The 22,241-nt window shown below is 64.8% G+C and overlaps 1 protein-coding gene across 12 annotated transcripts in view; it reads right to left on the reverse strand.

Annotated features, from left to right (window-relative positions):
- HSPG2 (heparan sulfate proteoglycan 2) overlaps positions 1-22,241 on the reverse strand; it is a 39,205-nt gene that overhangs the window by 10,697 nt on the left and 6,267 nt on the right. For 4 of the 12 annotated variants that reach the window (XM_049803323.1, XM_049803313.1, XM_049803305.1 and 1 more), the window contains 65 exons: positions 22,119-22,228; positions 21,964-22,022; positions 21,188-21,348; positions 20,873-20,998; positions 20,112-20,351; positions 19,916-20,035; positions 19,708-19,839; positions 18,668-18,812; positions 17,857-18,005; positions 17,629-17,775; positions 17,401-17,564; positions 17,152-17,328; positions 16,628-16,824; positions 16,404-16,551; positions 16,190-16,317; positions 16,026-16,112; positions 15,896-15,954; positions 15,751-15,818; positions 15,030-15,170; positions 14,017-14,193; positions 13,758-13,937; positions 13,562-13,680; positions 13,367-13,478; positions 13,169-13,282; positions 12,958-13,085; positions 12,794-12,880; positions 12,663-12,712; positions 12,479-12,567; positions 12,245-12,385; positions 11,977-12,168; positions 11,316-11,408; positions 11,157-11,237; positions 10,791-11,021; positions 10,563-10,676; positions 10,349-10,476; positions 10,192-10,278; positions 9,306-9,532; positions 9,105-9,215; positions 8,921-9,021; positions 8,330-8,510; positions 7,718-7,777; positions 7,384-7,506; positions 7,156-7,296; positions 6,272-6,414; positions 6,049-6,184; positions 5,816-5,961; positions 5,585-5,723; positions 5,354-5,508; positions 4,867-5,005; positions 4,580-4,731; positions 4,158-4,296; positions 3,800-3,957; positions 3,381-3,519; positions 3,148-3,299; positions 2,912-3,050; positions 2,678-2,829; positions 2,456-2,594; positions 2,221-2,372; positions 1,998-2,136; positions 1,764-1,915; positions 1,542-1,680; positions 1,306-1,449; positions 1,097-1,231; positions 331-512; positions 58-250 (listed from right to left, as the gene is read on the reverse strand). In XM_049803323.1, the coding sequence (XP_049659280.1) occupies positions 58-250; positions 331-512; positions 1,097-1,231; positions 1,306-1,449; positions 1,542-1,680; positions 1,764-1,915; positions 1,998-2,136; positions 2,221-2,372; positions 2,456-2,594; positions 2,678-2,829; positions 2,912-3,050; positions 3,148-3,299; positions 3,381-3,519; positions 3,800-3,957; positions 4,158-4,296; positions 4,580-4,731; positions 4,867-5,005; positions 5,354-5,508; positions 5,585-5,723; positions 5,816-5,961; positions 6,049-6,184; positions 6,272-6,414; positions 7,156-7,296; positions 7,384-7,506; positions 7,718-7,777; positions 8,330-8,510; positions 8,921-9,021; positions 9,105-9,215; positions 9,306-9,532; positions 10,192-10,278; positions 10,349-10,476; positions 10,563-10,676; positions 10,791-11,021; positions 11,157-11,237; positions 11,316-11,408; positions 11,977-12,168; positions 12,245-12,385; positions 12,479-12,567; positions 12,663-12,712; positions 12,794-12,880; positions 12,958-13,085; positions 13,169-13,282; positions 13,367-13,478; positions 13,562-13,680; positions 13,758-13,937; positions 14,017-14,193; positions 15,030-15,170; positions 15,751-15,818; positions 15,896-15,954; positions 16,026-16,112; positions 16,190-16,317; positions 16,404-16,551; positions 16,628-16,824; positions 17,152-17,328; positions 17,401-17,564; positions 17,629-17,775; positions 17,857-18,005; positions 18,668-18,812; positions 19,708-19,839; positions 19,916-20,035; positions 20,112-20,351; positions 20,873-20,998; positions 21,188-21,348; positions 21,964-22,022; positions 22,119-22,228 (8,889 nt within the window). The remainder of the gene's footprint in view (positions 1-57; positions 251-330; positions 513-1,096; positions 1,232-1,305; positions 1,450-1,541; positions 1,681-1,763; positions 1,916-1,997; positions 2,137-2,220; positions 2,373-2,455; positions 2,595-2,677; positions 2,830-2,911; positions 3,051-3,147; positions 3,300-3,380; positions 3,520-3,799; positions 3,958-4,157; positions 4,297-4,579; positions 4,732-4,866; positions 5,006-5,353; positions 5,509-5,584; positions 5,724-5,815; positions 5,962-6,048; positions 6,185-6,271; positions 6,415-7,155; positions 7,297-7,383; positions 7,507-7,717; positions 7,778-8,329; positions 8,511-8,920; positions 9,022-9,104; positions 9,216-9,305; positions 9,533-10,191; positions 10,279-10,348; positions 10,477-10,562; positions 10,677-10,790; positions 11,022-11,156; positions 11,238-11,315; positions 11,409-11,976; positions 12,169-12,244; positions 12,386-12,478; positions 12,568-12,662; positions 12,713-12,793; positions 12,881-12,957; positions 13,086-13,168; positions 13,283-13,366; positions 13,479-13,561; positions 13,681-13,757; positions 13,938-14,016; positions 14,194-15,029; positions 15,171-15,750; positions 15,819-15,895; positions 15,955-16,025; positions 16,113-16,189; positions 16,318-16,403; positions 16,552-16,627; positions 16,825-17,151; positions 17,329-17,400; positions 17,565-17,628; positions 17,776-17,856; positions 18,006-18,667; positions 18,813-19,707; positions 19,840-19,915; positions 20,036-20,111; positions 20,352-20,872; positions 20,999-21,187; positions 21,349-21,963; positions 22,023-22,118; positions 22,229-22,241) is intronic. The other 8 variants (XM_049803357.1, XM_049803349.1, XM_049803330.1 and 5 more) reach the window with 7 other exon arrangements.

The raw sequence follows: 22,241 nt of genomic DNA on the forward strand, positions 1-22,241 counted from the left end.
TCAGGGTACCATGTCAGGATACCCCTCCTCCACCACCGTCCTCCATCCTCCCCGTACCTCTGGCTGTGCAGTGCAGCGTGGCAGTGTCCCCGGCCACCACGGTGACAGCGGGTGGCGCGGTGACCTCGGGGGCACCAGGGTGCCGCTGTTCCGTCTCCACATTGACATCCACCCGGGCTTGTGCTGAACCCAAGGCGCTGTGTGCCGTGCAGACATAGGTCCCAGCGTGCTCTGGCTTGGCCGGTGAGAGCTGTGTGGTAAGGGACAGGGTGCACAGTGAGCACTGGGCACCCACCAGATCCCCGCGGCACCACAGGGTGCCCCGCTCACCTGCAGGATGGCCTGGCTGTCCATGTGCAGCAGCATTTGATGTTCCACCTTCTGCCGGGAGCCCAGCCGGCTCCACCGCACCAGTGGCCGTGGTTCACCCCGGCCAAGGCACTCCAGGCTGAGAGATTTGCCCTCCTTCACTGTCACGGGGCCCGGTGGCATCACCGACACCGTGGGGGCACCTGGAGAAGGAGGAGGACATCACCGTGGGGTGGATACCACCACTAAGGACGTTAGCATGGCAACGGGGACAGCATCACCTTGGGGGCTTCTGGAGCATGGGGAAGACATCAGCATGGGGATGGGGGATGGGGACAGGGACACCACCACCCTAGGAGTATCTGGAGCACATGATGGAAATGAGGATGGGGACACAACCATCCCAGGAGCATCTGGAGCCCATAGAGGACATCAGCATGGAGATGGGGACATCACAACCCCAGGGGCACCTGGAGGACATCAGTATGGGGACATGGGCACCACCACTCCAGGAGCACCTGAAGCAAGGAGAGGACACGGGGATGGGGACATGATCACCCCAGGGGTATCTGGAGCACATGGAGGACACCAGCATGGGGACAGGGACACCACCACCCTGGGGGCACCTGAAGCACACAGACGACATGGGGATGGGGATACCACCACCCTAGGGGCATCTGCAGCACACAGGAGACACCAACATGGGGATGGCGATAGGGACACCACCACCCTGGGGGCATCTGGAGCACATGGGGACAGGGACAGGGCCACCCCAGCAACCTCGCACCTTGCACCAGGAGGTTGACGACGCTGCTGGCGACACCAAAGCGGTTGGAGGCCACGCAGTGGTAGGCACCCTGGTTGCCCACGTGGGCACCGGTGATGGAGATGACCGAGCCATTGGAGCTGATCTTCACATTGTCTGGACAAGGAGGAGCCGTCAACACCAGGGCCACCCTGGGGACCACGGCGAGGACACCCTGGGGACCACCATACCTTGGAGATGTTGGCCAGGTCCCATCCGCCAAGTGACGTTGACAGGCCGGGCGCCGTCATGGACGCGGCACTTGAAGGTGGCATCCTCGCCTGGTGCCACTGCCATGCTGTGTGGGTCAATGGAGATGATGGGGCTCTGCAGACCTTCAGGAACAAAGGGATAGGGAAGCCACCGAGGTCACTCATGTCCCCCATCTCCCCCCCAGCATCCTCCCTCACCCTGTGACCACACTCACGGTAGCTGGAGCTGTCACGGGAGGTGACGGTGACAGTGATGGTGGCCTCGCGGGAGACGCTGCCTGTGTCTGCCCGGCACACATACTCCCCCGAATCGGCCACTGAGAGCTGTGACAGCCGCAGGCGGGACCCCGATACCTGGGGACATGGTGACAGGGGGTGTTGGCATCAACCGGCCACCCACAGCCACCATCCCCCACCCTGCCCCTGTCCCCACCTACCTGGTGCTTGGCTGGGAGGGACCCACCACGCTTGTACCAGGTGATGGTGGCCTGTCCCTGTCCAGCCACCACACAGTCCAGGTCCAGGGTCTGTCCCTCAGTGACAGAGGATGCTGAGGACTCGATGCGGATGGGCGGTGTGACGCCAGTGGCTGTGCAGACAGAGTTAAGGGTAAACATCCCCACCGGTCCCTGGCACCAGGGGGGACCTGTCCCCTGAAGGGTGGCACTCACGGTGGGATGGGTTGGCTCCATCATCGATAGTGACGATGAGAGACGTCTCCTGCGTGACGCCACCCGATGTCACCCGGCACACATACTCCCCCGAATCGGCTGCCGTCACCTGGGGGATGCGCAGGCGGGTGCCTGACACCTTGGAGGGGACAATTTGGGGACAAATCAGTGCCAGAGAGCACGGGATGACACAAATTCAGGGTGAACCCCCTCTGTGCCCTACCTGGTGGCTGGTGGGCAGGGAGCCACCGCGCTTGTACCATGTCACAGTGGCAGGGCCAGATCCTGCCACCACGCAGTTGAGATCCAGGATCTGTCCCTCAGCAATGGCCGAGGACGAGGACTCGATGCGGAGGGGCTGGGAGACTCCGGAGGCTGGGGGGGACAGGGAAACAGAACATTTGTCACTGAGGTGGCACCCATCTGTCCCCAAGCGCTGCCCTCTTGCTTGCACTCACGGTAGTAGGTGCCCATGCCGCCAGGCACGGTGACGATGACAGATGCCTCCTGCGTGACGGTCCCCAGGGTCACCCGGCACACATACTCCCCCGAATCAGCCACCGCCACCTGGACGAGGCGCAGGCGGGTCCCCGACACCTGGAGAGGAGAAAGTGGGGACACATCAGTGGCTGACGTGGGGCTGTGCCCTGAGGGGTGATGCCACCTCCCTGGCATCCCACCTGGCTGTTGGGGGGCAGAGCCCCCCCACGCCGGTACCAGGTGACATGGGGGTGACCCTGTCCTGCCACCATGCAGTTGAGGTCCAGGGTCTGTCCCTCGGTGACGGCAGCGGACGAGGTCTCGATCCTCACTGGCGGCGTGACACCGACGGCTGGGAATAGCAATGGGGTCAGCGGGGGTAGCCACTGTGTCCCCATCGTGTCCCCATGTCACCTCCCACCCATCCCCGGTACCATAAGAGGATCCAGCTCCTGTCTGGATGGTAACGATGAGGGACGTCTCGTGCGTGACACCACCTGACGTCACCCGGCACACATACTCCCCTGAATCGGCTGCCGTCACCTGGGGGATGCGCAGGCGGGTGCCTGACACCTGGCGGGGGTGATACACGTGAGAAGGGGGACACAAACCCCTCAAACCCCCCCCAAAATCCCTTTTCCATCCCAAAATGCTCCTCTGGTGTCCCCACCTGGTGCTTGGCTGGAAGGGACCCCCCGCGCTTGTACCAGGTGATGGTGGCCTGTCCCTGCCTGGCCACGATGCAGTTGAGGTCCAGGGTCTGTCCCTCAGCCACAGAGGAGGATGAGGACTCGATGCGCACCGGGGGGGTGACACCAATGGCTGGGGACAGAGATGGAAGGGTCACCCCAAGAACCGTTACATGGTCCTCTGGTCCCCTGTCCCCTCCCGGTCTCCACTCACGGTAGGTGCTGGCCCCCCTGGGCTGGATCGTCACCATGGTGGAGATTTCCTTGGTGGTGGCCCCACTGGTCACCCGGCACACATACTCGCCCGAGTCGGCCGCTGTCACCTGCAGTAGCCGCAGCCGAGAGCCAGACACCTGTGGGGAGGGGACACGGGGGGTCACTGGGACCACTCAAGATTGCAAGGGACCATCAGCATTTGCACAGGGCCTTCTGGGCTTGCACAAGGCCACTCGAGCTTGCACAGGGCCACCTGGACTTGCATGGGGTCACTTGGGCTTGCATGGGACCACCTGGGCGTGCAAGGGGGTCACTTGGGCTTGCATGGGGCCACCAGGGCTACTTGGGCTTGCACAGGGCCATGGGTCAACCCCAACCACCCCCTGGGGGACATCTCCCTCCTGGTGAAGCACCTACCTGGTGCTTGGCCGGGAGGGACCCCCCGCGCTTGTACCAGGTGACGGTGGCCTGTGCGGGGCTGGCAATGACGCAGTTGAGGTCCAGGGTCTGGCCCTCGGCCACAGGCGATGAAAAGGACGAGGACTCGATGCGCAGGGGGGTTGTGCTGCCCGGGGCTGGGGACCGAGACAGGTTAGAGACCGTGGTCACCACCACGTGTGACCCTCCAAGGGACACCAGGAGCCCAGGAAGTCGGGATGGGCACACACATGGGTGGCTTCCCCAGGGAGTGATTCATCCCAGACCTGGATAGACCACAAGGCAGTGCCACCCACCCATGGGTAACATCCTGTGTCCCCTCCCGGTCCCCACTCACGGTAGGTGCTGGCCCCGCTGGGCTGGATTGTCACCATGATGGAGGTTTCCTTGCTGGTGGCCCCGCTAGTCACCCGGCACACGTACTCGCCCGAGTCAGCCGCTGTCACCTGCAGCAGCCGCAGCCGAGAGCCAGACACCTGCGGGGACAGGACACGGCGGACACAGGGGCCATTTGGGCTTCCATGGGACTGCTGGAGCTTGCATGGGGCCATGCGGGCTTGCATGGGCCACCTGGGCTTCCATGGGGTCACTTGAGCTTGCATGGGACACCTGAGCTTGCATGGGCTACTTGGGCTTGAATGGGGCCATCTGGACTTGCATGGGGCCACCAGGGCTTGTAATGGGCCACCTGGGCTTGCACAGGGCCTTGGGTCAATCCCCACCAGCCCCTCTGGGGACATCCCCCTCCACGTCCCCTACCTGGTGCTTGGCTGGGAGGGACCCCCCACGCTTGTACCAGGTGATGGTGGCCTGTGCGGGGCTGGCGATGACACAGTTGAGATCCAAGGTCTGGCCCTCAGCCACGGCGGAGGATGGGGACTCGATGCGCAGGGGGGTTGTGCTGCTCGGGGCTGGGGACCGAGACAAGAGGGTGACACCAGTGACCACAGCAGAGTCCCACCGGCAAGGGCACACAAGACATGGCTCAGTGCCATGGCACATGGGGACCCCCACGCTGGCACTGTCACCCCCCTGTCTGCACTCACGGTAGGCGCTGGCCCCGCTGGGCTGGATTGTCACCATGACAGCGGTTTCCTTGCTGGTGGCCCCACTGGTAACTCGGCACACGTACTCGCCCGAATCAGCCGCTGTCACCTGCAGCAGTCGCAGCCGGGAACCAGACACCTGTGGGGAGGGGACACGGGGGACACAGGGGACATTTGGGCTACCATGGGGCTGCTGGGGCTTACATGGGGCCACTTGGTCTTGTATGGGGGCCACTGGGCTTGCACAGGACCATCCAAGCTTGCACAAGTGCCATCTGGGCTTGCATAGAGCCACTTGGGCTTGCAAAAGTGCCAGTTGAGTTTGCATGGGCCACCTAAGCTTGCATGGGGCCACCTAAGCCTGCATGGGGCCACCTGGGCTTGCGTGGGCCACCTGGGCTTGCATGGGGCCACTTAAGCTTACATGGGGCTGTGGGTCAACCCCCAACCACCCCCCTTGGTGGCATCCCCCTCTGGTGTCCCCTACCTGGTGCTTGGCTGGAAGGGACCCCCCCCGCTTGTACCAGGTGACGGTGGCCTGTCCCTGCCCAGCCACCACGCAGTTGAGGTCCAGGCTCTGTCCCTCGGCCACAGTGGATGAGGACGCCTCGATCCGGACAGGGACACCTGAAGCTGGTGGCCCTGGGGGGAGGATGGAGCCGTGACCACCAGTCTGGGACCAGCATGTCCCCCCTGGTGCCACTGAGCCTGGTCTCACCGTAGGATGAGCCGGATCCAGCCACGACGGTGACAATGACAGACGCCTCACGCACGGTGGTCCCCAAGCTTGCCCGGCACACGTACTCCCCTGAATCGGCCGCCGTGACATGGGGGACACGGAGCCGGGACCCCGAAACCTGGGGTTGAGGACACGCATCGGTGTCACATAGGAGGGGACAGGGCAGGATTTGGGGTGCTGCCCACGCTGCCTGTGCTGCCTGTGCCCTACCTGGTGGCCAGCAGGCAGGGAGCCACCGCGCTTATACCACGTCACGGTGGCGGGGCCAGATCCTGCCACCAGGCAGTCAAGGTCCAGGGTCTGTCCCTCGGTGACAGATGGGGACGAGGACTCAATGCGGATGGGCGGTGCTGTCCCTGCAGGGAGGAAAAGGGGGGACACGGGTGGGTTACAGCCCCCTGAACCCATCCCCGCATCTCACCGGCATCCCCCACCAGCCTCACCTGGCACCACTGCCACCTCGATGGCAGCGCGGGCCGTGCCAGCGGCGCTGGTGCCCACGCAGAGGTAGATGCCACCGTCGGCTGCTGTCACAGTGGGGATGACCAGCGTGGCGATGTCAGCATGCTCAGAGCGGGACTGTGGGCATGAGGGTGGGCGTAAGAGGCAACCTTGGTGCACCCACATCCCCCCGGGAGCACCCAAGGGTGCCAGCACCTGGCTCACCTGCGGTGGTAGGGTGCCCCCCTGCTTCTCCCAGGTGATGGTGGCGGTGGGTGACCCTGAGACCCGGCAGTAGAGTCGCACTGTGGAGCCCTCCTGCACCTCCGTCCGCTCCGGGCTCACCTGCACCCGGGGTGTGCCAGCAGCTGTGGGAAGTAGGGGATCAGGGCAGCGCTGGAGGGGTGGGGGCAATGGGGGTGATGGGGATGATGGGGGTGACATGAGTCATGCAGAAGATGAGGATGATGGGGATGATGGGGAGGATGAGGGACAATGGGGACAATGGGGGTGAGAGGGACAATGGGGATGATGAGGAAGATGGGATGAGGGACAACGGAGACAATGGGTGTGACAGGGATGATAGGGGGATGAGGGACAATAGGAACAATGGGTGTGACAGGGATGATGGGGATGATGAGGATGATGGGGGATGAAGAGATTGATGGAAATGATAGGGGTGACAGGGATGATGGGGACAATGAGGGTGATGGGGATGATGGGGGTAACAGATGATGGGGACAATGGGGACAGTGGGAGTGATGGGGATGAGGGGGATGGATGATGGGAGATGACAGGGATGATGGTGACAAGGATGACGGGGATGACGGGGATGATAAGTGTGATGGTGATGGTGGGGGTGATGGGGATGATGCAGACAATGGGGATGATTGCAGACAATGGGATGGTGGATATGAACGATGGGGATAATGGGGGGTGACGTGGATGATGGGGACAACAGGGGTGACAGGGATGATTAGGACAACGGGGGTGATGTAGATGATAGCAGTGATGGGGATGATGGGGGCAACAGGGATGATGCAGATGATGATGATGATGGGGACGATGGGGACAACAGGGATGACCGGGATGATGGGAACAACGCATACCTTGTACATGGAGGAAGGCCCGCGCCGTGTGCTGCCCGGCACTGCTGCGTGCCCGACACGCGTAGTGCCCCTCATCAGTGGGCTCAACGGCACTGAAACGCAGCGTCCCACCATGGACCACCGCCCGCGGCGGCAGCGTGCCTACGGGGACACGGCCCAGTGTCACCCCCAAAAGTTGTGTCCCCAGGCCCGGTGCTGGTGTCCCCCCCATCCCCGGCGGGCACCTACCGAGCCACTCGAGGGTGGGTGGGGGGTTACCGGCAACCACGCAGCGAAACTCGGCCGGCTGCCCCGGTGCTACACTCAGCTGTGCCGGCTCCACGGCGGCGGTGGGGGCGGCGGCGGTGCCGGCTGTGGTGAGACCCAGGGAGGGGGGGAGCTCAGGGCTCGCCGGGGCCCCCCCCATGGCGCTGGCCCCAGCTGGTGGGGGCAGTGGGAAGCAGGAGGGTGGCGTGGCACAGCTGGTGGCAGGGTGCGCAGTGGAGCCCCGGCATGCAGCAGGTGCGGGGGGTGGGGAGTGTGTGGACCTCCCCACACCCCGACCTCCCCCACCATGACTTACCTGGTCTGTGCCCCTCCATAAACTCAACGGGTCCATAAAACATCTGAGTCTTTGAGGGGGCTGCAAGAGGGCACAGGTCTCAGGGGAGTGTGCCCATCACCCCAGCATCTGGGTGGCTAGCCTGCCCATCGCCCTGGTGTCTGGGTGCCAAGCAAGGCCATCACCCTAGCGTCTGGGAGCCAAGTGTGCCCACCACCCCGGTCTACAGGCGGTGAGCGTGCCCATTGCCCTGACATCTGGGCGGTGAGCGTGCCCATTGCCCCAGCGTCTGGGCACCAAGTGAGCCCATCACCCTGGCATCTGGGCACCAAGCGTGCCCATCACCCCAACACCTGGGTGGTGAGCATGCCACAATCGTGCCAGTGATTTGGCACCGAGCGTGCCTGTCACCCTGGCATCTGGGCACCAAGCCTACCCATCACCCCGGCGTCTGGGCACTGAGCGTGCCCATCACCCTGGCATCTGGGTTCTGATTGTGCCCATCACTCCAGCATCTTGGTGGCGAGCATGTCCCTTACCCCAGCAGCTGGGTACCAAGTGAGCCCATCACCCTGGTGTCTGGGCACTGAGTGTGCCCACCGCCCCAGTGTCTGCGCACCCCTGCGGGCTTACCCTGGACGTAGAGCGTGGCGGTGCCCTCGTCCATGTCCAGCATGTTGGAGCCAGTGCAGACGTAGACACCGGCGTCCTCGGGCCGCACGTTGCGCAGGGTGAGGATGCCGTTGAAGTCCACGGCGCCGGCTGGCAACGTCCCATGGTTCTGCCGTGTCCATACCAGGGTGTAGGCAGGTGACTGGTGGGGAGAGAGGGAGAGGCCTGAGGCCATGGGGATGGGCAGACAGTGGGGCAGGGCATCTGCTGGGGACAGAGGGGATTGGGGGGGGGGGGGCTGTATGCCCATCTGGGCACCCATGGGGGAGAGGTGGTCACCCACGAGTGTTGGTGTGTCCCGTAGAGTCACGTAGGCACCCAAGGGTGTTTGGGAGGGTCCGTATGGCTGGATGGGCACCCAAGGGTGTCCCTCTGCCCTGCATGACCCCATGAGCACCCACGTACCCTGCATGGCCCCCCGGGAACCCAAGGGTGCTCATGTGTCCTGTGTGACCAGGTGGGCATCCAGGGGTGTCCTGATGCCCTGCACACCCCCATGTGCACCCAAGGGTGCCTGCATGCCCCCCACTGTGCCATGCCCCCTCGGCTCACCTTGCTCTTGGCAGTGCAGACGAAGGTGACATCGGCCCCAGGCTTCACCCGCTGCACCCGCTTCTCCTCCACGGTGACGGTGATGGGTTTGCCGGGGGTCTCTGCACCAAGATGGGAGAGCTGAGTCCCGCTCACCCCCCCACTCTGTGTGTGTGTCCCCCGCACCTCGGTGACAATGACCTACCAGTGACAATGACCTCAGCGCGGCTGGTGTTGCTGTGCCGTAGGTTGCGGCAGGAGCAGACGTAGACGCCGGCTTCAGAGGGCTGGATGCTGGCGAAGTGCAGCTCCTCGCCTGGGGGGGGAACACGTGGGTGACACCCCACGTCCAGTCCCCCCACCTTGGGGACACCATGGTCCCCCCCCTCCCTGAACCACCTAATACCTTGTCGCCGGCTCTGGGCACCTTCGGGGAGGGGTCGCCCATCTTCTCGCGTCCAGTGGTAATAGAAGGGGGGGTCACCGCTGGCCTGGCACCGCAGGGTGACGGCGCTGCCCTGTGCCACTGTGGTGCGTGGTGGGTGGATGCGGACAGCCAGCGGGAGTGGGGAGCCCACCGGGACGCACGCCTGCCCACGTGCCGTGGGGTCACCCGTGTAGCCAGGCGCGCAGCTGCAGGGGAAAAGGGGGTGAGTGTACGGCCGGGTAGGCACAGCAGGGGTGGGGGTATAGGAGGGTGAGCATATTGGGGTGCATATAGTGGGATGAGCCCATCGGAATGGGTATATTGGGGTGAGTATATTGGGGTGAGCACATCAGGGTGGGTATATGACGGTGAGCTCATCAGAATGCATAAATTGGGATGAGCTTATGGAGTACATTGGGGTGGGTATATCAACGTGGGTATGTTGGGGTGAGCACACCAGGGTGGTTATATTAGGGTGGGTATAGCAGGAGAATATTGAGTATGTCAGGGTGGGTATATTGGGGTGAGCCCATAGGGGTGACTATACCAGGGTGGGTGTAAGGGTGAGCACGTTGGGGTGGGTCTGTCAGGGGAAGCCCATGAGTGTGACTATACCAGGGTGTGTATATTGGGGTGAGTATATCGGGGTGAGCACTTTGGGATGGGTCTATCAGGGGGAGCACATCAGGGTGGGTATATTGGGGTGGGTATAAGGGTGAGCCCATTGGGTGAGTACATCAGGGTGGGTATATTGGGGTGAGTATATCAGGGTGGGTATATGGGCCTGAGCATGTACATATATATATATATATATGGGTATATGGGTTTTTTGGGGCTGCCAGCCGCCCCCCACCACAGGCCTCACCGCTCGCAGTACTGCCCGGCGTAGCCCGGCTCGCAGGCGGTGCAGCGGTACCCACCGCCTCCCAAACTCTCGCAGGTCCTGGAGAACCTGTGGGGACAATGTGAGGTGGGGGGGCGTCCCCTCCCCGGCAGACCCCCACGCTGGCGCTGGCACTCACTGGTTTTCAGGGTACGGGAGGGGACAGGCGCAGGGCTGGCAGTCCTCGGGGGTACCGGCGGTGGCATCCCCGTAGAAACCGGGGGCACACTGGTCACAGAAGTCCCCTGCCGTGTTGTGCAAGCATCCCTGGGGGACACACACACAAATATTGGGGGCGCATGGCTGGGATGAGACCCCAGCCCCCCAAAAACTTGCTTAATATAAATACTTACAGAGCAGACGCCGCTCTCGGGGTGGCAGCTCTCCGAATGCCCGTTGCACTCACAGAGCTCGCAGTGCCCCAGGTACAGCCCCCCCCCGGTACGGGTGTAACCAGGCGCACAATCCTGCCGGGGGGGGGGGGAAAGGGGGGGTGTTCAGTGTTGTGACACCCCTTCCCCCCCAAAAAATATCCCTGGGAAGGGGGGGGTGATGATGGGGGGGTGATGCTGGGGGCTCACCTGGCAGGACAGCCCGTGGTAGCCGGGGGGGCAGCGGCATTCCTCCACTTCAGGGGCTGGGGGGAGGCCAGGTTGGGGGGGCACGGCCATATCCATGGCGACGTCGGCGATGCTGGATGCGGCCGTGCTGGTGGAGTAGGTGGCTCGGATGAGGATCTCATCCAGGTCGGCCAAAGCCATCAGGAGATGCTCCCGTGTTGCCGGTTGCCCGTCCGGCCGCTGCCAGTATTGCTGCAGGCAGAGAGGGGTGTCAAGGGCCGGGGGAGGGGGGGACAGACACACACACACACACACACACACACACACGGCTGGGCATGCCGTGGGGATGGGGGACATCAGGGACGAGAGCCACCCGCTCCCTCCTACCTCCCGAAAAATGATCTCGAAGGCCTGGGGGGTCCGCGGGGGCAGGTCGGGCTGGTATGCCACCAGCGTGATGTCGTTGCCCTGTGGATATGGGGGGAGTCAGGTGGGGGGTCACCGGTGTCATCCTGTCACCCCCCCCCAGCCCAGGCACCCCCATACCGTGATCTGGATGTCGACGTCAGGCAGGGGGGCTCCCTGCCCCCCTGGGGTGTAGGTCAGGGTGTAGCGGAGGCGCCCACCATAGGAGCCCACCTGCATGGGGAGATGGGGTGGGGATACATCCCATGGGATGAGAGGGGGAAGGGACAGGACAGCATAGGGATAGGGATGGGGATGGGAAGGGGATGGGGATGGGGAAAGGGAAGAGGAAGAGGATGGGGAGGATGATGGGGACAGGGGTGGGGATGGGGAAGGTGATGGGATGAGATAGGGATGGGGAAGGGAAAAGGGGGAAGAGGGAAGAGGGAAGGGGAAGGGGAAAGGGAAGGGGAGGGGGAAAGGGAAGGGGAGGGAGAAAGGAAAGGGGAGGGAGAAAGGGAAGGGGAGGGAGAAAGGGAAGGGGAAGAGGAAAGAGGAAAGGGGAGAAGAGGAAAGGGGAAAAGAGGAAAGGGGAAAAAAGAAAAGGGGAAAAAAGAAAAGGGGAAAAAAGAAAAGGGGAAAAAGCAGGAGACAGGGGAGGCTGCACCCACTTGCCCCTTCACTGGAGCCATAGGGTGAGCAGCCAGGGGTGCCCATGGGGAGTGGGTGCAGCCGGTGCCAGGCTGGGTGCTCCTGTGGGCACCCCTGTCCCCTGGGGCGGGGAGGGGGGGCACCCCATTACCTTGTCCCCCTGGTAGGGGGGAGGCAGCTGCCAGTAGTAGGAGTCGGGAGGCAGCTCCCCAAAACGGCTGTAGGTCAAGCGGGGTTGGGGGATGCCCAGCTCCACCTCGAAGCCGGTGCCCACCCGGGTGCTGCGCTGCCGGTTCACCAAGGCAAATCCCTGGGGATTACCGGGACCGAAGGGCGTCCGGACCTACAGGATGGGGATATGGGTGAGTGGGGTTGGGAACATCTGGGGACAGCCTGGGGACTTCAGAGGGGACACTTACGGTGCCGCGGGCGTAGGCGGTGCTGCCACAGTGCTGGACGATGCCCATGCAGAAGCAGGGCAGGCAGCCAGCCGGCTCACTGGCACTCAGGTGGAAATGGTGGGGACGGCAGGTGGCACAGCTGGGACCCTCCACGTTGGCCTGGGGGGAGTGGGGGGGGATGGGATGGGTGACATGGCCCTGTCACCTCCTCCCAGGGCTTGGGGACATGCTGGGAGGGGGTGGACGACTCACCTTGCAGTGGCACTGCCCGTCGGCGTCGCAGCCCTCACCGATGCTGCCGCGCGGGTCGCACTGGCACTGCGCACTGGGGACGCCCGGCTCTGCGGTGGAGTGGGGGGGGACAGCGATTAGGCATGGTGCCCCCCTCAGTGCCACTGCCAGGGACACCACCTCATCCTCTCCCCACAACGCTCACCTTGGCACGGCTCTCCCCGCAGCGGGTCCCCCACATACCCAGGCAAGCACCTATGGTGGGGTACAAAAAAAGCCAATGAAGGGGGTGTTGCACCCCAAAAAACAACCCCTCACCCCGGGTTTCCCTGGCACCTCTCGCAGAGACGCCCGCTGTGTCCAGGGGCGCATGCGGTGCAGGTGGGCTGTCCGTCCTTGTCCTCGAAGCACCTCTTGGTCTCCCTGCAGAGGGGACAAGGGGATGGGTGAGACCCTGCCCCTGTCCCCAGGAATGTAGGTGACCAGGTGGTGGCACCTACTGGGTGTCACTGTGGTGCCCATGGCAGGGACAGGGCTGGCAGTCGCCCGGGGTGCCCCGGGTAGCATCGCCGTAGTAGCCGGGTTGGCATTTGTCACATTGGGCGCCCTCCGTGTGATCCCGGCAGCCCTGCAAAGGAGGGGTGGGGGTGATGGCATTGGTGGCACCGCCATGGGGGTCCCCGGGGTGTCCCCTCACTGTCCCCAGCTCACCTGGCAGATGCCATTCTCAGGGTGGCACTCGCTGGCATGGCCGTGGCACTGGCACGGCTCGCAGGTGCCCAGGTAGAGCCCGGTGGTGCTGCGGGTGTAGCCGGTGTCACAGTCCTATGGAGGGGACAAGGAGGACAGGGGGGTGGGCCACCACTCGGTGTCCCGAAGGACGGGGTGAGGGGACACTGAGGGTCTCACCTGGCAGGAGGCACCGCGGTAGCCGGCTGGGCAGGTGCAATCCTCCACCTCCAGTGCTGGCGGGCGGCCGGTGGCGTGTGGCACTGCCACGTCCAGGCTGACATCAGCTAGTCTGCGGGGCAAGAGGGGATGTCCCCACCGCTCTGCCCACCCGCACCCCCATGTCCCCAGTTTCCCTTCCCCTCTCCCTGGTACCTGCTCTCCTCCGGTTGATCCGAGTAGGACGCCCGGATCATGAAGAGGTCGATGTCGGCCAAAGCCATCAGGAGATGCTCACGGGTGGCATCGCGTCCATCCGCTCGGCGCCAGGCACGCTGCGGGCACAACCAGGGGGTGACCGCTGTGTCCCCAACCCCAATCTGGGATGGGGGGGACACCCGCCCGTCCTCACTTCACGGAAGGGCACGGTGACGGTGGTGGGGACGCCAGATGGGGGGTTGGCATCAGAGAAGTGCTCCAGGAGTATGCCATTGCCCTGCAGCAGGATGTCGGGCTGGCGTGGCAAAGGTTGGGCGCCTGCTGGTGCCCGGTGCGTCACCGTGTAGCGCAGCTCACCACCGTACGATGTCACCTGCAGGGCGGGATGCAGTTAGGCTTAGCCGGCCTTGGGGACGTCCACCTTGTCCCCCAGCCGACCCCGGAGCTGGTACCTTGTCCCCGGCGAAGGGTGCGGGCAGCACCCAGTAGTAGACGTCACGGGGCAGCTCCTGGAAGGAGGCGAAGAGCAGCTCCCTTGGGGAGGAGAAGCGGGCACGGTCACTGATGGTCCGTGTGCCAGCCAGGTTGGCCAGGCTCAGCGGCGATGTCTCCTCGGCGGTGAGGAGGACCTGGAAGGGGAGCGGGAAGGGGCTTGGTGGTAGGCATGGCACAGCATGGCGTGGCATAGAACAACACGGCATGACATGACACTGCACGGCATGACATGACACTACATGGCATGGCACGACACGGCACGGTGTGGCACAGCAAGGCATGGCATGGCATGGCACAATATGGCACTACATGGCATGGTGCAGCACTGCATGGCACGGCCTAGCAACGCATGACACGTCACAGCACGACATGACATGGCACGGCATAGCATAGCACAACATGGCACAGCAAGGCATGGCACTCCGTGGCACTCCATGGCATGGCACAGCATGGCATGGCACAGCATGGCACAGCACGGCACTACATGGCATGCCATGGCATAGCATAACATGGCACGGCATGACACAGCAAGGCATGGTGTGGCATGGCACAACATGGTACTACGTGGCATGGCATGTGGCAGCATGGCACAACATGGCACGGCATGACACTACATGGCATGGGAAGGCACTATATGGCACAGCGTGGCATGGCATGGCAAAAGATGGCAATACATGGTACAGCATGGCATTGCACAGCACGACATGGCACAACATGGCACAGCCTGACATAGCATGGCATTACATGGCACAGCACGGCATGACATAGCATGGCATAACGGCATATAATGGCACAGCATGGCACAACACGGCTTGACTTGACATGGCATGGCACGGCACGGCAAGGCAAGGCACAGCATGGCATAACGTGGCATATAATGGCATGGCTTGACGTCACGTAGTATGGCACAACATGGCACAACATGGCACCAAATGACCCAGCGTGGCCTGGCACGGCCTGGTGACCGTACCTGGTGGCGGCTCCACGCGGAGCTGGCGCAGTGCCGTGAGACACCCATGCAGAAGCACTGCAGGCAGCCCTCAGGGTTGGCTGCGCTCAGGTGGAAGGTGCCGGCGGCACAGGCATCGCACAGCCGCCCCCGCACGTTGGGCTGCCGGGGGGAGCACAGGATGAGTGCCGGGGGTGGGGGTGCCAGGGGGTGGAGGAATGGGTGCTGTGGGGGATCAGACCAGCTGGGTGCTGGGGGGACTGGGAAATGGGGTGCCAGGGTGGGGAGGTGGGTGCTGCGGCGGGGGGGGGTCGCTGGGGAGTGGAAATGGAGGTGGGTGGGGTGGGACTGGGTGCTGGGGGGGGCTGGAGTGGGTGCCATGGGGGGAGTCGGACTGGGAGCTATGGGGGAGGGTCGGAATGGATGCTATGGGGTGGGGGGGGAATGGGTGCCATGGTGGGGTCAGAATGGGTGCCCCAGGGATTGGACTGGGTGTCATGGAGTGTCGGGCTGGGTGCTAATGGGTGGCATGGGTGCTAGGGAGGATTGGACTGGGTACCCCAGACACTGGACTCAGTGCCATGGGGGGTTCAGAATAGGTGCTATGGGGGATCAGACTGGGTGCCATAGCTGGGATTACATTGGGTGCCCCAGGGATCACACTGGGTGCTTCAGGGATCAGATTAGGTGCTGTGGGAGATGGGAGCACCCAGTGCCCCCCCCCCCAGCACCCTGCCCGCACCTTGCAGCGGCACGTCCCGCCGGCCTCATCCTTGCCCCCACGGGTGTCGCACTTGACGAGCTCCTGGCCTGTGGGCAGCGAGGGTGAGGGTGGGGGGCACCCCTGGGTGTGGGGGGGCACCCCACAACCAACACCCACCACTCACCAATTGGGGTACACTTGCCACCTGGCTGGATGGGGTCTCCCTCGTAGCCCGGGGCACACCTATGGGAATGGGTTGATGATGGGGGGGAGGTTCTTGGGGGGGGGCGGTTATAGGGACCCCCCGCACCCACCTCTCGCAGCGGCGGCCGGCGTAACCGGGTGCGCAGGCGTCGCAGGTGGCTTGGCCATCCGTGTCCAAAAAGCATGATTCCGAAAACCTGCAGGTGACAATGACGGTGACAGACCGGGGCAGTGATATTTTGGGGGCGGGGGGGCCCCTGGGATTGGCACCCACCTGCGAGCTGGCTCGGTGTAAGGACAGGGACAAGGGTGACAGGCAGTGGCCGTGCCCTTGGTGGCATCACCGAAGAAGCCAGGTTTGCACTTCTCGCACTGGGGACCCTCCGTGTTGTGCTGGCAGTTCTGGGGGGGGATGGGGACATGCGGCACAGGAGGCATGGTGACACCGTGCCACATCCCCATTCCCTTGTCACCCCCCCATTCCTTACCAGGCAGTGCCCAAAAACGGGGTCGCAGGTGCTGGAGTGGCCATGGCAGCCGCAACCGGAGCAGGTCCCCAAGTAGGGTCCCCTTGTCACCCGCTCGAAGCGGGTTGCACATCGCTGGCATGACAGCCCCGCGTAGCCCACGGGGCACCTGGGGACACAGTGGTGTGACGGTGGCATCGTGGCAGTGGTGGCACCGAGCCCACAACCTCGCTACCAGCAGTCACCTGCACTCCTCGACGTCCCCGGCTGGCCCCAGGCCGGTGTCACTGGTGCTGGTGACATCCATGGCCACGTCGCTGAGCCCCACACTAGCCATGCGCCCGTCGTAGACCGCCCGGATGAAGATGCCCTCCAGCCCCTGCAGTACCAGCAGCAGCAGCTCCCGGCTTACTGGGGCACCCTCCTCATCCTCCCAGTGGTCCTGCCAGGACAGTGACACCAGTGTCACCCCAGGGTGATGCCAACGCTGGCATCAGCCACCGCTACCACTAGCTTCACCCAGCCACCACCACTGGCTTCACCCACCCATCAGCAGCATCACCTACCCGCCACCATCAGCATCACCCACCCATCACCAGCATCACTCATCCATCACCACCAGCATCACCATCACCCACCCACCACCACCAGCATCACCCACCTACCACCCACCCATGACCATCACCAGCATCACTCATCCATCACCACCACCTCCACCACCACCACCCTCCCACCCACCACTGCCATCCCCCACCCGGCTCCCACCCACCTCGGTGAAGGGCACATGCCGCCGGTTGAGGACATCGGGCCGGGTGGCTCCGGTGCGCGCCCGCAGCTGCCGCCCGTGGCCCCGCAGCACCACGTCGGGGTGGGTGGTGGGCTCAGGGGGTCCCCGCCCCAGGCGGTACCGTACCCCGTAACTCAGTGCTCCCCCGTAGGCATCCACCTGGCAGCATCAGCGGGCTGTCAGCAGCCGTGCCGCCGGCGTCCCCAGCCCTGTCCCCACCCCCAGTGTCACCTTGTCCCCAAGGAAGGCATCTGGCAGCGCCCAGAAGGCATCGAGGGCCAGGAAGCGGCGGGACAGATCCAGGAGCTGGAATTCCTCGGCACCCACATCCACATGGAGCTGGGTGGCCGAAAGCACCGGCGGGGATGGCGCGGCCGGCACCGTCACGTTGACGCCTGCAAGGAGATGCTTAGCCCCTGGCACTTCCCTTGTCCCCTGTCCCTTGTCCCAGTAACTCACCCTTGAAGTCGTCGGGGCGGTCGAAGCGGAGGTGGAGGCGGTGGCGGTGCCGAGCAGTGGCACGGCAAGCGGTGGTGACACCGAAGCAGAAGCAGGGCAGGCAGCGGGATGTCCCCGTCACCTGGAAGTGGCCCTCAGGGCACGGTCCTGTGGGAGATGATGGGTGACGGTGACGGTGCCGTGGTGGGGGTGGGGTTGGATGGGGAGCGGAGGGCAGGGGACGCTCACCAGGGCGGGTGACGGTGAGGATGCTGTCGGGGATGCCAAAGACCATGCCGAGGGTGTTGATGGCTTCACAGGTGTAGGCGCCTTGGTCGGCTTCTTTCACGTCCCGGATGGTCAGCGTGCCCTGCCCGGCCTCGCTTACGATCGACACCCTGCACGGCACGCTTGGCACCCGGCGCCCGGCACCCAGTGCCCGGCACACGCAGCACCCGGCATGCTCGGTACCCAGCACCGGCAAAGGAACACGGCCCCGCTGCATGCCCGGGCCCCGCCCCTAATTGCACACCCCGCCCCCCGTGCAAGCCCCGCCCTCAAGGGGAAGCCCCGCCCACCGTGCAGCTCCCCTGTCCACTGTGTGCATGGCCCCTGCTGGCTGTTAGCTCCGCCCCTTTGCTGGGAGTCTTCCCCCCCAAACCCCGCCCACCACAGCAGGCCACGCCCCCGTGCAAGCATCACCTCCAAGTGCAAGCCCCTCCCGCCATAGCCCCCTCCTGCCACAAGCCCCTCCCACCACCAGACACCCCTCCCCCAAAGTGCAAGCCCCTCCCAGCACAAGGCCCTCGCCCAGGTGCAAGCTCCTCCCACCACTACAGGCCCCGCCCCAAGCACCACCACCACCTCCACCCCAAGCACAAGCCCCTCCCCCAAGTGCAAGCCCTCCCCACCGCAGGACACACCCCGAGGGCAAGCCCCTCCCCAAAGAGAAGCTCCTCCCCCCAGACCCCTCCCTCAGCCAGCTCCCCTTGCCCCTGCGGGCCACCCCCCGCCCCCCGCCCCCTTAGGCCCCGCCCACCGGACCACGCCCCACCCCCACCTGTGGCTGCTGGGGGTGTGGCCCCAGTTGAGGCGCCAGGTGATGATGGGGGTGGGGACGCCGGTGGCCACGCAGGTGAAGGTGACCGTCTGCCCCGGCACCGCCCGCACCGACTCCCGGGGGAGCGTCACCACCTGCGGGGGCACTGCCCGCACCCCCCCGTCACCACCCCGCGCCCGGCGTGGCACCGCCTGCCGACGGGGTCACCGGCACCGCGTCCCCGGCCCAGCTTGGGCACGGGGTCACCGGCACGGCACCGCGTGGGGACAGGGCCACCAGCACGCCACCCAGCACCGCGCTGTGGCACCAGGTCCCCAGCGTGGCACGGCTTGGGGACGGGGTCACCAGCAAGGGGTCCCCAACCCAGCTTGGGCACGGGGTCCCCAGCGCAGCACCCGGCACCGTGCCACGGCACTGGGTCCCCAGCGTGGCACCAATTGAGTGCAGGGTCCCCAGCACTGTAGCCAGCACAGTGCCGTGACAGAGGGTCCCCAGCTTGGCACGGATTGGGCACAGTGTCCCCAGCACAGTGTCGTGTCCCCAGCCTGGTGCCACGGCACGTGGTCCCCCAGGCACAGGCTCCCCAGCCTGGTGCCATGGCACGGGGTCCCCAGGCGCGGTGTCCCCAGCCCAGTGCCATGGCACGGGGTCCCCGGCACATCTCAGGGTCCCTGGCACAGCCTGGGAGCAACGTCGCCAGCCTGGTGCCATGCCATGGGGTCCCTAGCACAGCTTGGGCACAGTGTCCCCAGCCCGGTACCATGGCACAGGGTCCCCAGGCACGGTGTCCCCAGCCCGGTGCCATGGCACAGGGTCCCCAGGCGCGGTGTCCCCAGCCCGGTGCCATGGCACAGCATCCCCGGGCACAGCGTCCCCAAGCCTGTGCCACAGCACCGCATCCCCAGCACAGCTTGGGCACAGCATCCCCAGCACGCAGCCACATCACAGTGTCCCCAACCCAACACCGGGCACCACGTCCCAAAGCCTGGTAGAGGTGTCCCTTCGCCTGGGTTGACGTGTCCCCTCCGGGTGTCACTTACCGCAGCCGACCTCATCGGAGCGGTCGGGACAGTCGGGTTCGCGGTCGCATTGGTAGCTGGCACGGATGCAGCTCCCGCTCGCCACGCACCGAAACTCTGCCGGCCCGCACGCCGCACCGGGCGCTTTGGTGGCTGCAGCGGTGACGGTGACACGTGTCAACCGGGATCGTGTCACCGCGCGTGTCCCCCAACCTGGCCACATACTCACGGCAATCGGTCTCGTCGGAGCCGTCCCCGCAATCATTCTCGCCGTCGCAACGCCAAAGCTTGAGGGCGCAGTGCCCGTTGCGGCACTTGAACTCGTTGGGTTCGCAGGGCGAGGGGGTGCCTGGGTGGGTGGCGGGGGAGGCTGTCAGCACCCATAGGGTGCCCCCCACCCCATCGCCACGGCACCGCAAACTCACCGCAAGCTTCCTCGTCGCTGCCGTCGGCGCAGTCGGGCTCGCCGTCACAGACGTAATCGCGGGGGACGCAGCGCCCGTTGGTGCAGGCGGCTTCGCCCGCTTGGCACCCACCCGTCGGCGGTTTGGGGGGGCGCGGGGTGAGCAGGCGACGCGGCGGGGTGGTGGCGGCGACGGTGACGGTGCTCACCGGGCGGGTGGTGGCGGGGCGGGCGGTGGTGGGGGGCATCCGTGTCGGGTGGTCTGTGGGGATGGGGGGGGAAGTTATGGGGGGGAAATGAGGGTGCAGGGAGGTTATTGGGGTACAGGAGGGTTATGGGGGGCTGGGGGGGGAATAGGGGTGTGGTGGGGGGTTTATGGGCGGTTATAAGGGGGAAATGGGGGTGCAGTGGGGGGTTTAGGGGGGAAATGGTGGTAGAGTGGGGGGGTTATGGGGGTAAATGAGGGTGCGGGGGGGTTACATGGGTATAGGGGAATTAGGGGTGCAGTGGGGAGATTTATGGGGGGCTATAGGGGGAGGTGGGGGTGCAGCAGGGTTTAGAGGTGTTTAGGGGGAATGGGGGTGCAGTGGGGGTTTTATGGGGGTGCAGTGGGGGTTTAGGGGTGTTTAGGAGGGGAAATGGGGGTTTAGGGGGGGTTTAGGGGGGGTTATAGGGGAGAAGAACGTGCAGTGGGGGAGTATGGGGGGTACAGGGAGGAAATGGGGGTGTGGGGGATTTATGGGGGGTTATGGGGGAAATAGGGGGGTTGGGGGGAGGTCTCACCACAGCCGTCCTCGTCAGAGGCGTCGTGGCAATCGGGCCGGTGGTCGCAGCGGTATTCGGCGGCAATGCATTCGCCGCTGCCACAGGTGAACTCCAGGGAGGTGCAGGCGCGTGGGTGGGGGGTCACTAGTTGCAGGCGGGGGGGGGGGGGGGTCACCGTGGTCAGGGTGACTCCCCCCACCCCCCAAAGATCCACCCACCAGGAGGGGGGGGGTCGAGACACACTGCTACGTGGGACCAGGTGATGGGATGGGATCTATGGGGGTGGTCTGAGCGCACACCCTCCCCCAAGGTGTGTCCCCCCCCAGCACTCACCGGCCCCCAAGCGCCGAAACTGGAAGCCGAGGGGGGAGGTGAGGTAGGAGGCAATGGAGCCGGCGGCCACCAGGTCCCGCAGGACCCCCCCCAGCTGCGCCTCATCCCCGTTCCCCTCCGAGCCCACGTCCAGCTCCACGAAAACATCGCCTTCCAGCTCTCTGGGGGGGGGTGGAAAGGGGAGGGGGATGTCAGCACCCCAAAATCTCCCTCCTGCACCCTGCCAAATCTTCCTTGGACCCCCAAAAGCTCCTCTGCACTCCCAAAACTTCCCCATCTCCCCCAAAACCTCCCCTGCACCCCCAAAAGCTCCCTGCACCCCCAATTATCCCTGCACCCCCAAACCTCCCCATCACCCCCAAAAGCTCCCCACCATTCCCAAACTCCCCACTGTCTCCCCAAGCTTCCCCATCACCCCCAAACCTTCCCACTGACTCCCTGGACCTCCCTGCCCCCCCAATCCTCACCTGCACCCCCAAAACTTCCCATCCCCTCCAAGCCCTCCTGCCCCCCCAAACCTGCCCATCCCCACAACCCCCTCCACACCCCAAAACGTCTCCATCACCCCTAATTCCCGCAGCAACCCCCCTAAAACTCCCCATCACCCTTAAACCCCCCACCAACTCAAACCTCCCAGTATCCCCCAAACCTCCCCTGCACCCCCAAACCTCTCCTGCATCCCCCAAACCTCCCCAGCTCCCTTGACCCCCCTAAACCTCCCAGCCCCCCCAAACCCTCTAAAGCCCCCTAAGCCCCCCCAAACCCCCCCAGCTCACTTGATGAAGACCACGCTGACCACCTGCTCCCCGGGCACCTTGTAATACTCGGACTCCAGCTGATTGGTGGGGGGAGCAGAAAACGGGGGGGTCAGGGTGCTCCCTTGGGTGCCCCCAACCCCCCACCACCCCCCTCCCCGGGAGTGCCCCCTTACCGTATCCACCACGGCCTCGGAAACCTCCCGAAATTCCTCAGATTCGGGGTCCTCCAGCTGCTGGCTGTAGTCGATGCTGCGGGTGAAGTTCACCAGCGCCCGAAAATAAACTGGGGGGGAATC

Source organism: Accipiter gentilis, chromosome 1, assembly GCF_929443795.1.
Source record: "Accipiter gentilis chromosome 1, bAccGen1.1, whole genome shotgun sequence".
In the NCBI taxonomy this organism is placed as follows: domain Eukaryota; kingdom Metazoa; phylum Chordata; class Aves; order Accipitriformes; family Accipitridae; genus Astur; species Astur gentilis.